General features: G+C 39.3%; 2 protein-coding genes across 3 annotated transcripts in view; one reads left to right on the top strand and one right to left on the bottom strand.

The window, feature by feature from the left end:
* The window catches only part of LOC117748126, a 36,633-nt gene continuing 19,237 nt past the window's right edge, over positions 1–17,396 (bottom strand). The window contains exons 23-32 of the mRNA XM_034557757.1: positions 5,194–5,463; positions 4,293–4,592; positions 3,850–4,113; positions 3,218–3,481; positions 2,996–3,106; positions 2,858–2,873; positions 2,673–2,761; positions 2,470–2,520; positions 2,209–2,268; positions 1–555 (exon numbers count right to left, since the gene is read on the bottom strand). Coding sequence (XP_034413648.1) covers positions 548–555; positions 2,209–2,268; positions 2,470–2,520; positions 2,673–2,761; positions 2,858–2,873; positions 2,996–3,106; positions 3,218–3,481; positions 3,850–4,113; positions 4,293–4,592; positions 5,194–5,463 — 1,433 coding nt within the window. The 3' untranslated portion in view covers positions 1–547. The remainder of the gene's footprint in view (positions 556–2,208; positions 2,269–2,469; positions 2,521–2,672; positions 2,762–2,857; positions 2,874–2,995; positions 3,107–3,217; positions 3,482–3,849; positions 4,114–4,292; positions 4,593–5,193; positions 5,464–17,396) is intronic.
* LOC117747837 (high affinity immunoglobulin gamma Fc receptor I-like) lies at positions 9,847–16,502 on the top strand. 2 transcript variants are annotated; one of them, XM_034557328.1, is made up of 13 exons: positions 9,847–9,961; positions 10,153–10,224; positions 10,329–10,364; positions 10,508–10,774; positions 11,379–11,675; positions 12,657–12,914; positions 14,496–14,759; positions 14,871–14,981; positions 15,104–15,119; positions 15,216–15,304; positions 15,456–15,518; positions 15,756–15,812; positions 16,092–16,502. In XM_034557328.1, exons 6-13 carry the CDS (start codon positions 12,698–12,700, stop codon positions 16,217–16,219), a joined length of 945 nt encoding a protein of 314 aa, XP_034413219.1. In that variant the 5' UTR covers positions 9,847–9,961; positions 10,153–10,224; positions 10,329–10,364; positions 10,508–10,774; positions 11,379–11,675; positions 12,657–12,697; the 3' UTR covers positions 16,220–16,502. The 2 variants fall into 2 exon arrangements, with proteins under 2 accessions (XP_034413219.1, XP_034413220.1); XM_034557329.1 differs by lacking the exons at positions 9,847–9,961; positions 10,153–10,224; positions 10,329–10,364; positions 10,508–10,774; positions 11,379–11,675 and having other exon boundaries at positions 12,597–12,914; positions 16,092–16,157; positions 16,289–16,502.

The following is a 17,396-nucleotide window of genomic DNA, read 5'->3' as shown; positions in this document are numbered from 1 at the left end:
TGGCAGCTCAGTGCTGGAAGTTTATTGATGCATCAAAAGGTCAAACATAAGAAAACAAACTAAATACATCCAGGTGAAACCAAAATACACACAGCACCTGTCAAATCATTTTTAAAAATGTTGGACGAATACAAACTCCAAAAACAGATTCAATGTTATAAATGTGGAAGCTTTATATCCGCATTATCACCATAGTACTGAAGCTCAAAGATTTCACATTTGTTTCTGCTTTTTAAACCAGCCTCCATTCAAAGTTGTGTACAACAAAGTGACTGTACCAGAAGAGAGAAAAACACTATATACAAAACACTCAATCCTAACATTTGATTTATTACATGTAATAATGTGAAGTCTTTTCACAAAGTAAAACTGAATATTAAAGCTATATGATGTATTTTCCTTAGATTATGTGCTAATAGGTTAACTATGCAAAATACTGTCTCATAGAAGGAAAGAAGAAATTCACACAATGATTATAAAAAAAAAAGACAAGGATGTGGTTTTTCATATTGACATCCATTCCACTGGTTCTGTCATTAAAGGTGTGTTATTGACCTGGAAGAAAGCAAATGGAAAAGAGATGTAAGGTTATTTATGTCAGGACCCTCGTCTGACCCATTGAGTGTTAACCTCTGTTTCCCCCCAGTCTCCCCCGTGTGTTTTGTTATGCCATGTGTTCTTTTTCTCGGGCCTCCCTCCAGACACCTCCCATGGCCACATCCCTGATTGGTACACAGCTGTGGACAATCTGGCTCCTTACCACCGGTAGTATATCAACCCTGGCCAAACGGGGGCGCTGGCCAGTCGTGGTTGGGATACTGGTGAGCGGAGCCAAGCCTTCGCTCAACCCCCTACCAAGACTGTTGTTGCCTGTATCTCTCTCTTTGCACTCTTGCCCTCTCTCTCTCTCTTTCTCTCAAATGTGGTGGACCCTGGAGTGGAACAAAATGTCACAGACACAGAATCTATAGCCAGAGTCCAGATTCCCTTAGGGACGCTCGAGTGTCCGCTAGTGGTCACTTCCCTAGACGGCAGCTTCCTGGTCAGAATCACCCACCGGACCCGGCCGCTTCATCTCATCCTCTCTGATAACCACAGCGAGAGTCTTCAGTTTTATGTTTTTCCTCAAAACCGCCTAGTTCTGGGCCTCCCTTGACCTCCGTAATGCATACCACTGGGTGCACATCCGAGCAGGGGATGAGTGGAAAACAGGGTTCAACACCCCCCTGGGTCACTTCGAGTACTTGGTCATGCCGTTTGGACTAACCAACGCCCCCGCAGTATTCCAGGCATTGGTAAACAACGTACCCCCTGAACTGTTTTGTATTTGCGTACTTAGACGACATCCTCATCTATTCAGTGGACCTTCAGGAGCATCAGCGCCACGTCCGGATGGTCCTCCGGCGCCTACTAGAGAATAAGCTGTCGGTGAAGGCAGAGAAGTGTGAGTTCCATGTGAACCTCAGCTCAGTTCCTGGGGTTCATCATCGAGAAGGGTCAAGTGAGGACGGATCCGGAAAAAGTCGAGGCTGTCACATAGATCAAACCAGTGTCCACCAGTGCCCTCCGGCCAGACCCCCAGCACCCGCACGACTCATTGACGGAGGCCCATACGGTCAACAGACTTTTGGATGCTCGCCGTCGGGGTTTCCGATACCTCGTGGACTGGGAGGGATACGGTCCGGAGTAACGCTCATGGGTGCCCCTCTCTAGGATAACTTGACCCCACGCTAATTCAGGATTTCGGTCGGCTGCATCCAGACAAGATGGGCAGATCGCCTGGAGGCTCCCGTTGAGGGAGTAAATTGTCCTTTGACTATTCGTGGACTAGATCTCTCTCCTCTCCGGGTGTATCCGTTCCTGCCTCCGGTGACGAGCCACGGGACATCACACCGGATACTGTCTCTTGTGGTCTTGCTATTGGGTCCTAACCTTGAACTACCGTGACTATTTAAGAGTTGCAGGTGCATTATGACATTTTACTCATATCTCTGAATATTGTGTAATACAGTTATATATTGTGTTGCCAACTCAAACATGTCTGTAAAGCAACATGCTGCATGTGAAACAGACAAACTCAAACACATCCAAACTGTTTAAAAGCTCTTATTTACAGTCATTGTTGTATGTGAATTGGTGTCTCCAGGTGGTCGTAATAAAGAAATACACTCAAAGTCGTAGTACAAAGTCTGTTGTACTCGTCTGTACCTGCAGCTGTTCCCATCGTCACATTGGAGTAAACGCTCTCCTCTGGTTCATTATTGTTCCCTGTTAGAAGGATCAGATGAAAGCATGAAAAGACCATTTTATGTCCTTTATTTAAAGACTGCTGGCCGACAAACACATTTAAACTATTGCATTTTATTCTCATGACATACTTTTTTTTTACTTAAGGAATTGTCAGCAGTCACTTCATCTTATTTTAGTATTTCTAACAGCTCTGTGATAAACACACAGTATATACTGTACCATGTCCAGGTTCTTCAGAGCCTCTGATTGTTTCATAGAGACAAGAATCACCTACAGAGACGTGGAAATCAAGACAAGGTCATATCAGTCATTTTAACCACATTATATTAACTATGTAATATTATTAAACAGATAACCAGAAATAGAAATGTCAGTTTTAAATTTAACTATACATTAATAAATGAATCAGGATAAAAGCTGACCATGGAGAAGAGAGGCATATGCATTGTTTTGAGTTTCAACCTGGTTGGTCACGTGGTCTGTAGCTGGGCTCTGATTGGTGCTCTGAGACCTGGTGGACCCAGAACAGGAAGTAAATGTATTTAATGAGGAACGTGTAAAGTACTGCTGTTATGTTCAGAAAGAGAGAAGAGAGTTTTGTACCAACCTCACGAGGCGTGAATCTGGAAGAAAAAGACTTTTGCTGTTTTAGAATTGTTCTATTGTTACTACACAACATGTTATTATATCTGTGACTGACTTCTTAGATTGTAATCAATCTAATATCAGAAGGAACAGATCTCACCTTTTGACTTTCTGTAGCAATACAGAACCAGCAGCAGCAGAATAATCAGTGAAACTCCACAAACCAGACCAACAATCAACAGCACGGGAACTGGAGAGCTTGTTGTTGCAGCTTCAGAATATACACACAAATACACATAATCATCAATAGATACACAAGTATGTCTGACTTAAACAAATAGTTTAAACCAACTTATAACAGCGTTTTTAATCTTATACTCACATTTAACTGACAACCAACTCTCTGGTGACGTCAAACTCCTGAAACCTTGTGGTGAATCTCTTCCTTCACATTTATAAAAACCTTCATCTGACTTTGTAACTTCAGAGATAAACAGCTCCCCGCTGGCATCATTTGAGATGAGTTTGTCATTTTTATAGAAATCCACTTTATAAAGAACCTTTTCTGTCCTCAACCTGCAGCTGAGAGTGACAGAATGTCCCTCAGTCACAGGATGGACAGAGCTCACCAGGATGACATCACCGCCTGTGAAGAGAACAAAGAATAGGAAGTTTGGCTCAAAAACATCAGCTGGTTGAACAAGCTGCTGTAAATGATGAGGACACATTTCATCGTTTTTTATTGTGTTTTACAGATTCATAAAGTAGCCATTTTGAAAACGATGGCCCTTTGGAAATGTACATGGTCACATCTACAGCTATAATTAATGTTAAATATATTGGGCCAATGTCAATTTAGTGGCAGTGTGATACAGAATGGTCTAAAAAGGGCAAAAACTCTTTGATGAGTAAAATAAGTTTGGTTAATACAACTCATCCATAAATGTCAACACTTTATAATAGAATATTGAAATACTTCAGAATCAAATATCTTTTAAATGAATTAAAACTCACTCTGTACAGTGATGTTGGCTGCATTGCTGAACTGTCCTGTTTCAGACTCACACCAGTACACTCCACTAATCCCAATAGAGTTGATGCTGCATGTAGATCCAGTCATGGTTCCCAAGGAAGAACAATATGCCAGGTGTACATATTTAATAAACCTTCTCACTCTCCACTCAGGAGAGTTTCCCTCACAGCTCAGTGACAGTGACTCTTTGCTGAAGAACTGCATTCTGGGAGGACTCACTGTGAGAGACGCTGCTGGATGGAAATCTGAAAAACACACGAGGAGACAAACAAAGCACACTTTTTAATATTCTTTATTATAACGAGCATAATGAAAATAATATTCGTTGTTTTTTTAATGTTTTTAATATTTTTATTTGCTAGTGAATTTTGAGATGAAATACAACAGTAAAACATTTCCCAACTGAAATATTGAACTAACCTACCTCCAGACCAGATGAACTGAGGTTCACTATACGAAGAGTAGAACAATGGATCTCCTCTTCCAGCTCTGCACACATATCCTGCTGTGTGCGTCTGTCCATGAACAATGAAGGAGTCCTCTTCAGTCCCAGTGGAGCTACCAGGTAGCAGCTCATAGCTGTAGGAGTATGGTAGTTTGGGAACAACCTGGTACCAGAAGAACCTCCATCCTGCAGATGGATGTTCAACCCTGCAGGTCAGAGTCACTGAGTCTCCAGGACTCGGCCACAATGGAGACACAGTGAGGACCGGCTTGGGTTTATCTGTTGGGAAGACATGTTATGAGTCGTGAGTGGGTTACATGCACCGCTTGTAAACTACATCATGTTTTCACTTTAAATATATTAACAATGTTACATGCTATCAGTTACAATGTAAATAATTTAACATTAAGTTGGAGACAGAAGAAGATGTCAAAGTCACTCTTCCTGTAAGAAATGACAGGTTCACTAAGTAATGAGCACATTTCCCCTGAAGGAGGCGCCACACTCAGCTGCTCTGTTAGATACATTCATGTTGTCACTAATTATTCACCGACTACTTCCTAGGATGTGTTGTCCTATATTCATTTCTCAAAATGGATACAACACTGGATGGTTTGTCTTATTATTATTATGCAAATATCTCATGCAACATCTGAACCCTGTCAATCTATTGTGTTCATATATTTATGGTCCTTGGATTACACGGTTAAACAGCTGCATAAAAGCTTTATGTATCTTACAGTAATATTTACACATTATCACTATACGGTATATTATAATAGCACTTTGTCACGGACAGGTTTATTATATCAACATGGCTAATAAATAAACAAATGTTTTTAGTGATTTTGGTCATGATGGTAAAACTCTGTTCACTTACCTGTTACAGTTAGAGACACTTTATTACTTTCTATGAAAACAGCTGATGATCTCTTGTGAGTTGCATAACACTGATATTTCTCAGTGAAGCCTGGAGTTACAGGTGGTGATCTAATTATCTTGTCTGTGCTGTAGAAGAGAAAATTAACGCCATTCCTCCTGAATGAGTACAACCAGCCAGTCTCTTCTCCTGTCCTCACGTCACATGTGAAGGTAACAGACTCTCCAGTAAAGAAAGTGGACCTGTTTGGATCAGTGGACAGCCAAATATCTAGAAACAAGGGGAAATGTGAAAATGAGTGATCATAAATTCACTAAACAGAACACATTAATATAATGTGTTAAAGAGTGACAATAGGTGGAGAATTGTCTTGAGTGAATATATAAAAATAAGTTGTATAAAAACCTTGAGCGTGTCCACAGTAGAGGAGAATATTCATCACTAAAATAAAGTTAGAAACGTCATCATCAAATTGAAACTATTAACATCAGGCATGTAAAAGGTTTTCTCTATAAAACTATGATTAAAACATAGAAAGTACTCACAGAAAAGCCCCGGCACACAAACTAAAGTGAGTCCCATCCTCACGTCCTCACTGACTCTCTGACACTCTGCTTCTGAGGAAAGATTTTGTAACTCTTAGACTTTGAGCAAAGTTTGAAACAGTCATTATTCTGTTAAATCATCGTCTCATAGTGTGGCTGACATCATCTTTGCCCTTTTAAGCTCTTCCTCCATTTCCTTTGACATGTCAATCTTTTTTAATGAAACCCAGAACATCACAGGTGTGTCCCTTTTCCTGTCACCTGCTGTTGTAAATATGTACCTGCGCTGAACAATAGACCCAAAGGACTCTTGTTAATCCTCAGAGCAACGGAGGATTCATAAATAGGTAATGTGTCTATGATTGTCTGTAGTTAGTGTTAACTAATTAGGAATGTATATAAATAATAATAAATATAAATAATTTAAAAAATATAAATAATTAATATAAATAATATCTACATGATTACTCGGTTACACAATTGTATTATAAAATAAATAATCCGTTAAACAAAAGGTAACAGTCCAGTGTATCGAGTGGCAGAATAATCCACTGCAGCTATGTTGGTGACTGGTAGGCCACCCAGATCCCAATAGTTCAGGTTTATGTTAAATAACTGTTTCATTAATAAATGAATACATCTGTTAAGTGCCACCACAAGTTAAAATTCTGGAGAGATTTTGAAATGAAATGTATGTGGTTATGAAACTGTTACTTAGTAGTTGTAAGTTTTCCTAAGAACAGTTAGTCATGCAGAAGACGTTGACAGACGATGTGCCTTTTGCAGTACGTCTTAAATGACTCAAAGAAAGGGTGCTGGGTTCGTGTGTGAGGTTCACTTGTTAATAAAGTTGGGAGATCAGACATGTCGTTCAGGGCTTCCCTCTTTTCTTTAGTTTGACTTTGTACTACGACTTTGAGTGTATTTCTTTATTACGACCACCTGGAGACACCAATTCACATACAACAATGACTGAAAATAAGAGCTTTTAAACAGTTTGAATATGTTTAAGTTTGTCTGTTTCACATGCAGCATGTTGCTTTACAGATGTGTTTGAATGTCTGAAGTCAATAACTACAGACCTGTCTCTCTCCTCCCCTTACTTTCCAAAACTCTAGAGCGAGCTATCTTTAACCAAGTCTCCTCCTTTCTCCACTGTAACAACCTTCTAGACCCCCACCAGTCTGGATTCAAGGCAGGCCACTCAACAGAGACTGCCCTCCTTGCTGTCTCTGAGCAGCTTCACACTGCTAGAGCAGCCTCTCTCTCCTCTGTCCTTATCCTTCTAGACCTTTCCGCTGCCTTTGACACAGTGAACCACCAGATCCTCATGTCCTCCCTCCAGGACCTGGGTATCTCAGGCACCGCGCTCTCACTCTTCTCATCCTACCTCACCAACCGCTCTTACCGGGTAACCTGGAGAGGATCTGTGTCTGAGCCTTGTCCTCTGACTACTGGGGTCCCTCAGGGTTCAGTCCTTGGTCCTCTTCTCTTCTCCCTGTACACCAACTCTCTTGGCTCTGTCATTCGCTCGCATGGCTTCACCTACCACAGCTATGCTGACGACACCCAACTGATCCTCTCGTTTCCCCAATCTGAAACACAGGTAGCAGCACGAATCTCTGCCTGTCTGACCGACATCTCTCAGTGGATGTCCGCTCACCACCTGAAATTAACCTGGACAAGACTGAACTTCTCCTCCTTCCAGGAAAAGGCTCTCCCACCCACGACCTAACTATTAACTTCAACAACTCAGTGCTGGCTCCGACTCCGACTGCCAGGAACCTCGGAGTGACACTCGACAGTCAACTCTCCCTGACTGCCGACATTACCGCAATAACACGCTCCTGTAGATACATGCTGTACAGCATCAGGAGAATACGACCCCAATCGGCTTGTAGCTCCTTCACTTCGCGCTAAAACACTCAACAAAATCACGACTGTTTGCTGTACTGGCTCCTCATTGGTGGAACGAGCTCCCCATTGACATCAGGACAGCAGAAAGTCTCTACACCTTCTGTGGCAAACTAAAAACACATCTTTTTCGACTATACCTTGAATAGGGAAGGTAGAGCCGTAGTAGCACTCTAGTAGCACTTAAATGTCCCTTACCGATAGCACTTTGTTGTTTAGCACTTTAGTAGCACTTAAATGGCACTTACGGATAGTACTCTGTAGTTTGACGTTATTGAAGAAATTGTACTTGCTTGATTCTTGTTGTTCTGAGTTTGGACTCATGGTTTAATGCACTTATTGTAAGTCGCTTTGGATAAAAGCGTCAGCTAAATGTCATGTAATGTAATGTAATGTAATGTTTGATCCATTAAAAATCACATAAATCTGATTATTAATGTCTCAAAACATTAGTTGGCAACACAATAGATAACTGTATTACACAATATTCAGAGACATGAGTAACATGTCAAAAGGCACCTGTAACTCTTAAATAACCTTAAATCTATTTTTCATTTGCGTTCTTCCAGGTCAATAACATATCTTTATGGACAGAACCAGAGAATGGATGACAACATGAAAAACCACATCCTTGTCTTTTTTATAATTATTATTGTGTGAACTTCTTCTTTCCTTCAATAATACAGTATGTTGTACAGTTAACCCTATTAGCACATCATTTAAAGAAAATACATCATCTGGCTTTAATATTCAGTTTTACTTGGTGAAAGGTCTTCACTTTATTACATATAATAAATCAAATGTTAGGAATGAGTGTTTTGTATATACAGTTTTCTTCTCTCTTCTGGTACAGTCACTTTGTTGTACACAACTTTGAATGGATGATAATGCGGATATAAAGTCATCCTCTCTTTCATTTTTGAGGATAGAGCGTCCACATTTCTGTTTTTGGAGTTTGTATTTGTCCAACATTTAAAAAATGGTTTTTGACAGCTCCTGTGTGTACTTTGGTTTCACCTGGATGTATTTAGTTTGTTTTCTTATGTTTGACCTTTTGATGCATCAATAAACTTCCAGCACAAAGCTGACAGCAGTGTTTCTGACTGCCATTTCTCTAGCAAAAAAAAATATTATTAGATAACACATTTCCACACATTTATAAGTCAAATAGCCCTTTAAAATGCTTACTACACTACACTTAAGAGTATTAAAGCGGAGTAGTACCTTCCAAAGAATTAACAGTAATAAATGCATGGACAAGTTTCTCCAAATCCTGTTGAGACACAAGTCCTCTAATCCCTTGATATATACTTCAGGTGGTGGTAGGCTGATTTTGTAATTGTCTTGATATGGCTGTTCAGGTTAAGGTCTGAATCCATAACTACACCTAGAATTTCTGGCTTAGTTTGTGGTTTTCAACATCAGTGATTGGAGCTGAGCGCTGACGTTGGGACCAAAAAACAATTACTTCTGTTTTATCTTTATTTAATTGATGAAAATTCTGGAACATCCAGTTGTTGATTTCTTCAATGCATTTAGCTAGCCCTTGTATGGGATTATAATCCCCTGGTGATATAGTTATGTGGATTTGTGTCGTCTGCATAATTATGATAACACACGTTGTTGTTTTTCATAATCTGAGCCAGTGGAACCATGTAGATGTTGAACAGATGAGGCCCCAGTAGTGAACCTTGGGGAACACCACATGTCATCCTAGTCAGTTTTGATGTGTAATTAGCTACAGACACAAGCAGGTGTATAGTAAGGCTGACATTACTACTAAAGAGGCATAGCATATGTATAATAAGGCTGACATTACTACTAAAGAGACATAGCAGGTGTATGGTCAGGCTATCATGGAAAAGGCCAGCGATGGCCGCTGATGCTGTGATAACAACATCGGAGCTGTGATAAAAAAGAGGGAAAGGCTTTCAACTGGTACGTGCAATAGTGACATTAGAAACCATACGAACGTGACCCTCTCTCACATGACAGGAAAAGGGACACACCTGTGATGTTCTGGGTTTCATTAAAAAAGATTGACATGTCAAAGGAAATGGAGGAAGAGCTAAAAAAGGGCAAAGATGATGTGAGCCACACTATGAGTCGATGAATTAACAGAATAATGACTAAGAATGACTCATCAACTGCTCCGGTCTGAACTTGTTTTCACATCTTGTATATACACCATAGTTGGATGATTGCCAGCTTTTATTCTGAGAGGAAGATGTGCAAAAAGGTTTAGCCAAATAATTTTAAAATAAATAAACTGCATCAGTGGCTTTCTCCACCTTTCTCTGCTATCTAGCGTAAGTGTGTGTTTTCCTTCAGACAACACGATTCCACCACTAAATCTAATGTGTAACTTTTTAGATATAAACTCTCTAGTTGAGTGAGCTTTATGGAAAAGGGAAGGAAGTTTAACTGAAGAAGAAGTTGCAGAAAATGATGCGGTTTCAAACTTTGCTTAAAGTCTAAGAGTTACAAAATCTTTCCTCAGAAGCAGAGTGTCAGAGAGTCAGTGAGGACGTGAGGATGGGACTCACTTTAGTTTGTGTGGCGGAGCTTTTCTGTGAGTACTTTCTATGTTTTAATCATAGTTTTATAGAGAAAACCTTTTACATGCCTGATGTTAATAGTTTCAATTTGAGGATGATGTTTCTAACTTTATTTTAGTGATGAATATTCTCCTCTACTGTGGACACGCTCAAGGTTTTTATACAACTTCCTTTCTTATTTTTATATATTCACTCAAGACAATTCTCCACCTATTGTCACTCTTTAACACATTATATTAATGTGTTCTGTTTAGTGAATTTATGATCACTCATTTTCACATTTCCCCTTGTTTCTAGATATTTGGCTGTCCACTGATCCAAACAGGTCCACTTTCTTTACTGGAGAGTCTGTTACCTTCACATGTGACGTGAGGACAGGAGAAGAGACTGGCTGGTTGTACACATTCAGGAAGAATGGCGTTAATTTTCTCGACTATCGCACAGACAAGATAATTATATCACCACCTGTAACTCCAGGCTTCACTGGGGAATATCAGTGTTATGCAACTCACAAGAGATCACCAGCTGTTTTAGAAAGTAATAAAGTGTCTCTAAATGTAACAGGTAAGTGAACAGAGTTTTACCATCATGACCAAAATCACTAAAAACATTTGTTTATTTATTAGCCATGTTGATATAATAAACCTGTCCGTGACAAAGTGCTATTATAATATACCGTATAGTGATAATGTGTAAATATTACTGTAAGATACATAAAGCTTTTATGCAGCTGTTTAACCGTGTAATCCAAGGACCATAAATATATGAACAAAATAGATTGACAGGGTTCAGATGTTGCATGAGATATTTGCATAATAATAATAAGACAAACCATCCAGTGTTGTATCCATTTTGAGAAATGAATATAGGACAACACATCCTAGAAAGTAGTCGGTGAATAATTAGTGACAACATGAATGTATCTAACAGAGCAGCTGAGTGTGGCGCCTCCTTCAGGGGAAATGTGCTCATTACTTAGTGAACCTGTCATTTCTTAAAGGAAGAGTGACTTTGACATCTTCTTCTGTCTCCAACTTAATGTTAAATTATTTACATTGTAACTGATAGCATGTAACATTGTTAATATATTTAAAGTGAAAACATGATGTAGTTTACAAGCGGTGCATGTAACCCACTCACGACTCATCATAACATGTCTTCCCAACAGATAAACCCAAGCCGGTCCTCACTGTGTCTCCATTGTGGCCGAGTCCTGGAGACTCAGTGACTCTGACCTGCAGGGTTGAACATCCATCTGCAGGATGGAGGTTCTTCTGGTACCAGGTTGTTCCCAAACTGGAGTCCTACAGCTATGAGCTGCTACCTGGTAGCTCCACTGGGACTGAAGAGGACTCCTTCATTGTTCATGGACAGACGCACACAGCAGGATATGTGTGCAGAGCTGGAAGAGGAGATCCAGTGTTCTACTCTTCGTAGAGTGAACCTCAGTTCATCTGGTCTGGAGGTAGGTTAGTTCAGACTAACTGTTGTGGTGACATTTGACCTCAAACAAGTTTTCTAAACTTCTCTCTAGAACATTTTAACATGAATGAATCTCTTGACCCTCCTTCTCATCTTCACACACAAAGTGTTCATATTAATTCTAAACTTTTGAAATAAATAATCCAATTTTTTAAGGCCACGACATTACATATTGACATTTTTTTTATTTCAGTTGGCCTTACAATCATATGCCTTACAATCATATTTTCTCTCATGAATAGCATTTATTATTTCTATTGGTTAATTTAAATTTACCTTAAGACGTGTTTGATTTCAATACATGCAACTAAGGCCATTTACTTTTTGTTTCCCCTCTTTCCTTAAGTCCTTTCCTTCATTCATTTCCCTCCTTCTCTCTTTCCCCCCAAACCTTTAAATACAGCTTTTAGATGTAAGGGGGAGACGTCTAGTTTGGTACATGGCTGCTTTTACATTAGGGTTCACTCCAAAATGCAACTATACAATGACTTGTTATGCTTGCTATGCTAGATCTCTTCTTCAGGTCTTGTTCTTTTGGGATTCAAGGGCAGTAAAGGAATCATCCCATGCATTATTCTTCAGTGCACTTCAGGTTATTCTGCAGCTAACAAACATGAAGTCAGCAGCGTTTAAAAAAGGTGCAGTGAGAAGCACGTTGGTGGATCTAATAGCAGTAATGGAATATAACATTCATGATGGTCATATAGGTATCGTTTTGCTTTCGTAGCCTTAGAATGTCCCTAGGGTGGGGCAGTGCAAGAGAGCTGAAAAAACAGGCACAATCACAAGGTTTAAACTGGAGGGGAAGGTTTATTGTTGCCTGTCTCGGGACAATTTAAACCAAAATAATTTTTTAAAAAGTCCATAAATAAAGATAAAGCGTTCCGGAGGAGAAAGTAGTTCCTTAAACAAAAGGAATTACTTTCTTTGTTGTGCTTTGTTTGTCTCCTCGTGTGTTTTTCAGATTTCCATCCAGCAGCGTCTCTCACAGTGAGACCTCCCAGAATGCAGTTCTTCAGCAAAGAGTCACTGTCACTGAGCTGTGAGGGAAACTCTACTGAGTGGAGAGTGAGAAGGTTTATTAAATACCTGACATATTGTTCTTCTTGGGGAACCATGACTGGATCTACATGCAGCATCAACTCTATTGGGATTAGTGGAGTGTACTGGTGTGAGTCTGAAACAGGACAGTTCAGCAATGCAGCCAACATCACTGTACAGAGTGAGTTTTAATTCATTTAAGAGATATTTGTTTATGAAGTATTTCAACATTCTATTATAAAGTGTTGACATCTATAGATGACTCGTATTAACCAAACTTATTTTCATAATGAGTTTAATAAGCCTGAGAGTCCCCTTCTAAGGACAGACAGATATGTGCATCTGTACATGTGTGCATGTGTATTTTAAGAATAAATAACAAATATAATAACTCCATGTACCATATTAAGCATCAGAGCCTGGTCCTACAAGAATAAGTAAACCATTTGTACATGCTCCATACACGCAACTCAACAACCAAAGCCCAATAAGATGTATGATTATTATTGTGCCTTCAGTTACTGTTTTGATGGTGTATGAGTTTGAATTTTGCTTAAACATCTTTTATTCTTCCTTATCAGTATTTTATTCTTATTCTTACTTTCACCACCTATTCATTACTAGTATTATTATTATTCCCTATCTGTGCTGTTTTGATGGTGTATGTCAGCGTCAGTTTGGTTGCTAAAGTGTGTGTCAGCCTGTTGTGAGGAACAAGTGTATACTAATCTTGTCGTTGTAATACCTAATTTTGGCCACACGATGGTGTCAAAGGTTTAAGTCCGTGCAGTACCCTCTCTGCCCACTGGGGTATGAGTGTTCGTACCTCTAGAGGCGCTATTTCTTATTTTGAGTGCAGAGAAGCTTCTACTGTACCAGAGGGATACAGCGGTCGATCACTGGGGTTTATAACACCAGTTCACAAATATTGTTTAATTTCTCCTTAACCCATTGTACCATAGACTATGATTTCCCCTTTTATTTCCCTTTTAATGCCCCACAGAGATGTAGTCTGGTCGAAAAACTTCTTCCGAGGAATTCTCAGCACACTTTTGTGTCCTGATACGCTCGGTTTTCAGGTCTCGTTAAACTCACCAAGATCTACAAAACCCACCCGCACAGTGCATTGAAAACAATAAAACTTTCCCTGTGTCCCTCCTCGCCTTCCGCGGTAATAAACTAAACTGACCGCGTCTGAGCCACCGGTCAGTTACAAGAGGTATCAACGTCTTCCCGCGAACTTCAACTTGTATTTCTATCGTCTAAGAGTCGACGTTGGTATCTCTCACGAGCGTCCCTTAGTCCTATTTAAACTCTTTATTCTTTTACCTAAATCCCTACCAGTGGACACTTATTCTCTTTCCCTCTGAAAAGCCCAGTGGAAATATGTGCTTTTACTTTACGTGTGATCAGGGACAACCTATTTCTAAACTACGGACGGAGGCTTATTCTGCTGTTGACAACTCAATTTAGTTTATCCAATCACAGACAGTCCAACTCAAGGTCGTCTGCTCACCTGTTCGTTATGAGGCACCTCTCGTTGTCAACCGCCAAACAGCCGCCGACCCTCGGCTGGGATCCGGGAAACGTCACCGCTCTTTGTCTTTACTCAGGTCAAACAATCACGTCGTCAAATAGCTCTTATGGTTGAGGAGGTACACTCGTTTTAGTCTGGTATGCAAATCTTCGCAATTTTTGTGAAAAAATGCCTCAAGAATAACCTAATATCTATAATAATACCTATTCTTTGTTCTCTTCACAGGCGGTGATGTTATCCTGGTGAGCTCTGTCCGTCCTGTGACTGAGGGACATTCTGTCACTCTCAGCTGCAGGTTGAGGACAGAAAAGGTTCTTTATAACGTGGATTTCTATAAAAATGGCAAACTCATCTCAAATGATGCCAGCGGGGAGCTGTTTATCTCTGAAGTTACAAAGTCAGATGAAGGTTTTTATAAATGTGAAGGAAGAGATTCACCACAAGGTTTCAGGAGTTTGACGTCACCAGAGAGTTGGTTGTCAGTTAAATGTGAGTATAAGATTAAAAACGCTGTTTTAAGTTGGTTTAAACTATTTCTTTAAGTCAGACATACTTGTGTATCTATTGATGATTATGTGTATTTGTGTGTATATTCTGAAGCTGCAACAACAAGCTCTCCAGTTCCCGTGCTGTTGGTTGTTGGTCTGGTTTGTGGAGTTTCACTGATTATTCTGCTGCTGCTGGTTCTGTATTGCTACAGAAAGTCAAAAGGTGAGATCTGTTCCTTCTGATATTAGATTGATTACAATCTAAGAAGTCAGTCACAGATATAATAACATGTTGTGTAGTAACAATAGAACAATTATAAAACAGCAAAAGTCTTTTTCTTCCAGATTCACGCCTCGTGAGGTTGGTACAAAACTCTCTTCTCTCTTTCTGAACATAACAGCAGTACTTTACACGTTCCTCATTAAATACACTTACTTCCTGTTCTGGGTCCACCAGGTCTCAGAGCACCAATCAGAGCCCAGCTACAGACCACGTGACCAACCAGGTTGAAACTCAAAATAATGCATATGCCTCTCTTCTCCATGGTCAGCTTTTATCCTGATTCATTTATTAATGTATAATTTACTTTAAACATGAACATTCTATTGTTGGTTATCTGTTAAAGACGATTACATAAAAAAAAGGTCTTGAAGTGCAGGATGGACTCGTCATGCTCTCCTCTTATCTTTGTGACAGGGAAGAATAATGAAGCAGAAGAGAGCGCCGTTTACTCGGACGTGAAGATGTCTTCAGCTGCAGGTACAACAGATCTTTCTAAATAAGTCTTCATTTGGTATTTACTATGGCCCAGTGTCATCAAAACAACAATATTCAAATCCTACACATTTTTGAAATAAATTGTTGTTAATCTTACTTTTTTAAATTGTAATATCTGACACTACTATGCAATCATAAAATAAACATAACCGCATGACACATTTCATTCATCTGTATTCATTCATCGATATATAACTAAAAATGTGTCTTTTGTTTTAGACGACAATGTGATGTATGCCCAGGTTTACCCTCACAATAAAGACAAGAGAGATGAACGTAAGTAAAGTCTTCGTCCACCTGCAGCCGCTCCTCCTCATCACACTGAGTCTTTGTGTAAAGTGAGTTATGTGTCACTTCAAAACGGACATTGTTTAAATAAAAAAATAAAAAATAGTTTTAACATATTCTGAAACCATTGCTGTTTATTCCTACTTCCATTATCATTATAACCTATTCTGCCTAATATTGTAATCTATTTTCTCCTGTGTTGTTTTTTTGTATCAGTACAGGGGTATTACTAGTAAACATTATTCAAATTCATCTTTCCATTCATAGGGAGATCAAGATCTGCAGAAGCGGATGAAACTGTTTATTCTGAAATCAAACCAGGAACATCTCGTGGTAATAATGCAGTGATAATTAAACAATTTGTTTTACATATAGTCAATAGTCCAGTAGAGTAACATTTCTTGAAGCACCTTTAAGCACATTTTAAATAACGTTACTCTCTATATTCTTTTGTTCTCTTCCAGATCAATAAAGACATGAAAAACAAAATCTGTTTAATCAATATTTGCAGCTTTTTAAAAAATGTAATCCTTGCGGGCAGCTTTGCTATCTGACGAGTCTTTTGTACAGTTAATCTATTAGAAGATGATTTAAAAGAAATCATCACATGTTTTTAATCTTCTGTATTTTTAAAATGTTGGTTCTTTTAAATGTGTCAATAAACTTTTGTTTCCAATATACCGTCAATATACTTTTAGTTCTTTACACATGCATTTTAATTTGTCTCATAATCTGCACACTGATTTTGCTGATCCAGGTGAGTCATGCTTTTGGGGATAGAAATAATGAAGAAACGTATAACTTTGAACCATCAGGTAAAATAATTTGATCTAAAAACCTATGCAATTGTAAAAAAAAAAAAAAGAAGCTCTCTTGGGAGAATAAATCCCTTTAATTAAGTGTATCTGTAATTAGTTTACATCATGGGGTGGACAGCAGATGGAGCATGCTGAGGAACACAAACCTGCATTGCAACAATAAGATTCAGGTTGAAAATGAGTAAAATGGCACTTTAATACTTACAGAAGTTCAGGAGGAGTCTTAGTAAGCTTCCACATGTTGTCTCCCTTGAACTACAGCAAAGAAAATAACTACAGTGTTGTATGTTGTACTTATTATGTATTTAAACTAAACGGGCTGCATTGTATATCTTCAGGGCAATTCCTCACTGTCAATGTACTAAGAAAGTGTTTGTTCTTGCCACCGACGCGCTCAGATTGTTATTATATATATATTTTTTAGGCGTTCTCTTGATCCGGTCTGTTTATCGTCAAGCCGAAGTCTCATTCTGAAAATCTTGCGAGATGTGACTGAATGTTTGTCTGATTTCGACGATGTGTACGTAAAATGACGGTGCCGAACCGGCTGCCGAGACGTCATTACGTCACGTTTCGTGGCTGTAGCGCTCGCGCTCAAAACTGGACCACTACCAACATAAAAACCGTTGGGTCGTCTGTTGTAGCAAACTGCTCTAAGATGGTGTATTTTTGGTCCTGCAACACTGTACCACTGAGCCGTATAAAGCGACTTCTGAAAACCACGATGATCAAGCTCCACAGAGACAACTGTGCA

The sequence above is a fragment of the Cyclopterus lumpus genome, chromosome 18, assembly GCF_009769545.1.
Source record: "Cyclopterus lumpus isolate fCycLum1 chromosome 18, fCycLum1.pri, whole genome shotgun sequence".
Classification (NCBI taxonomy): Eukaryota; Metazoa; Chordata; class Actinopteri; order Perciformes; family Cyclopteridae; genus Cyclopterus; species Cyclopterus lumpus.
The sequence above is the reverse complement of the archived record's forward strand: the minus strand, read 5'-3'. Positions and strand labels throughout refer to the sequence as shown.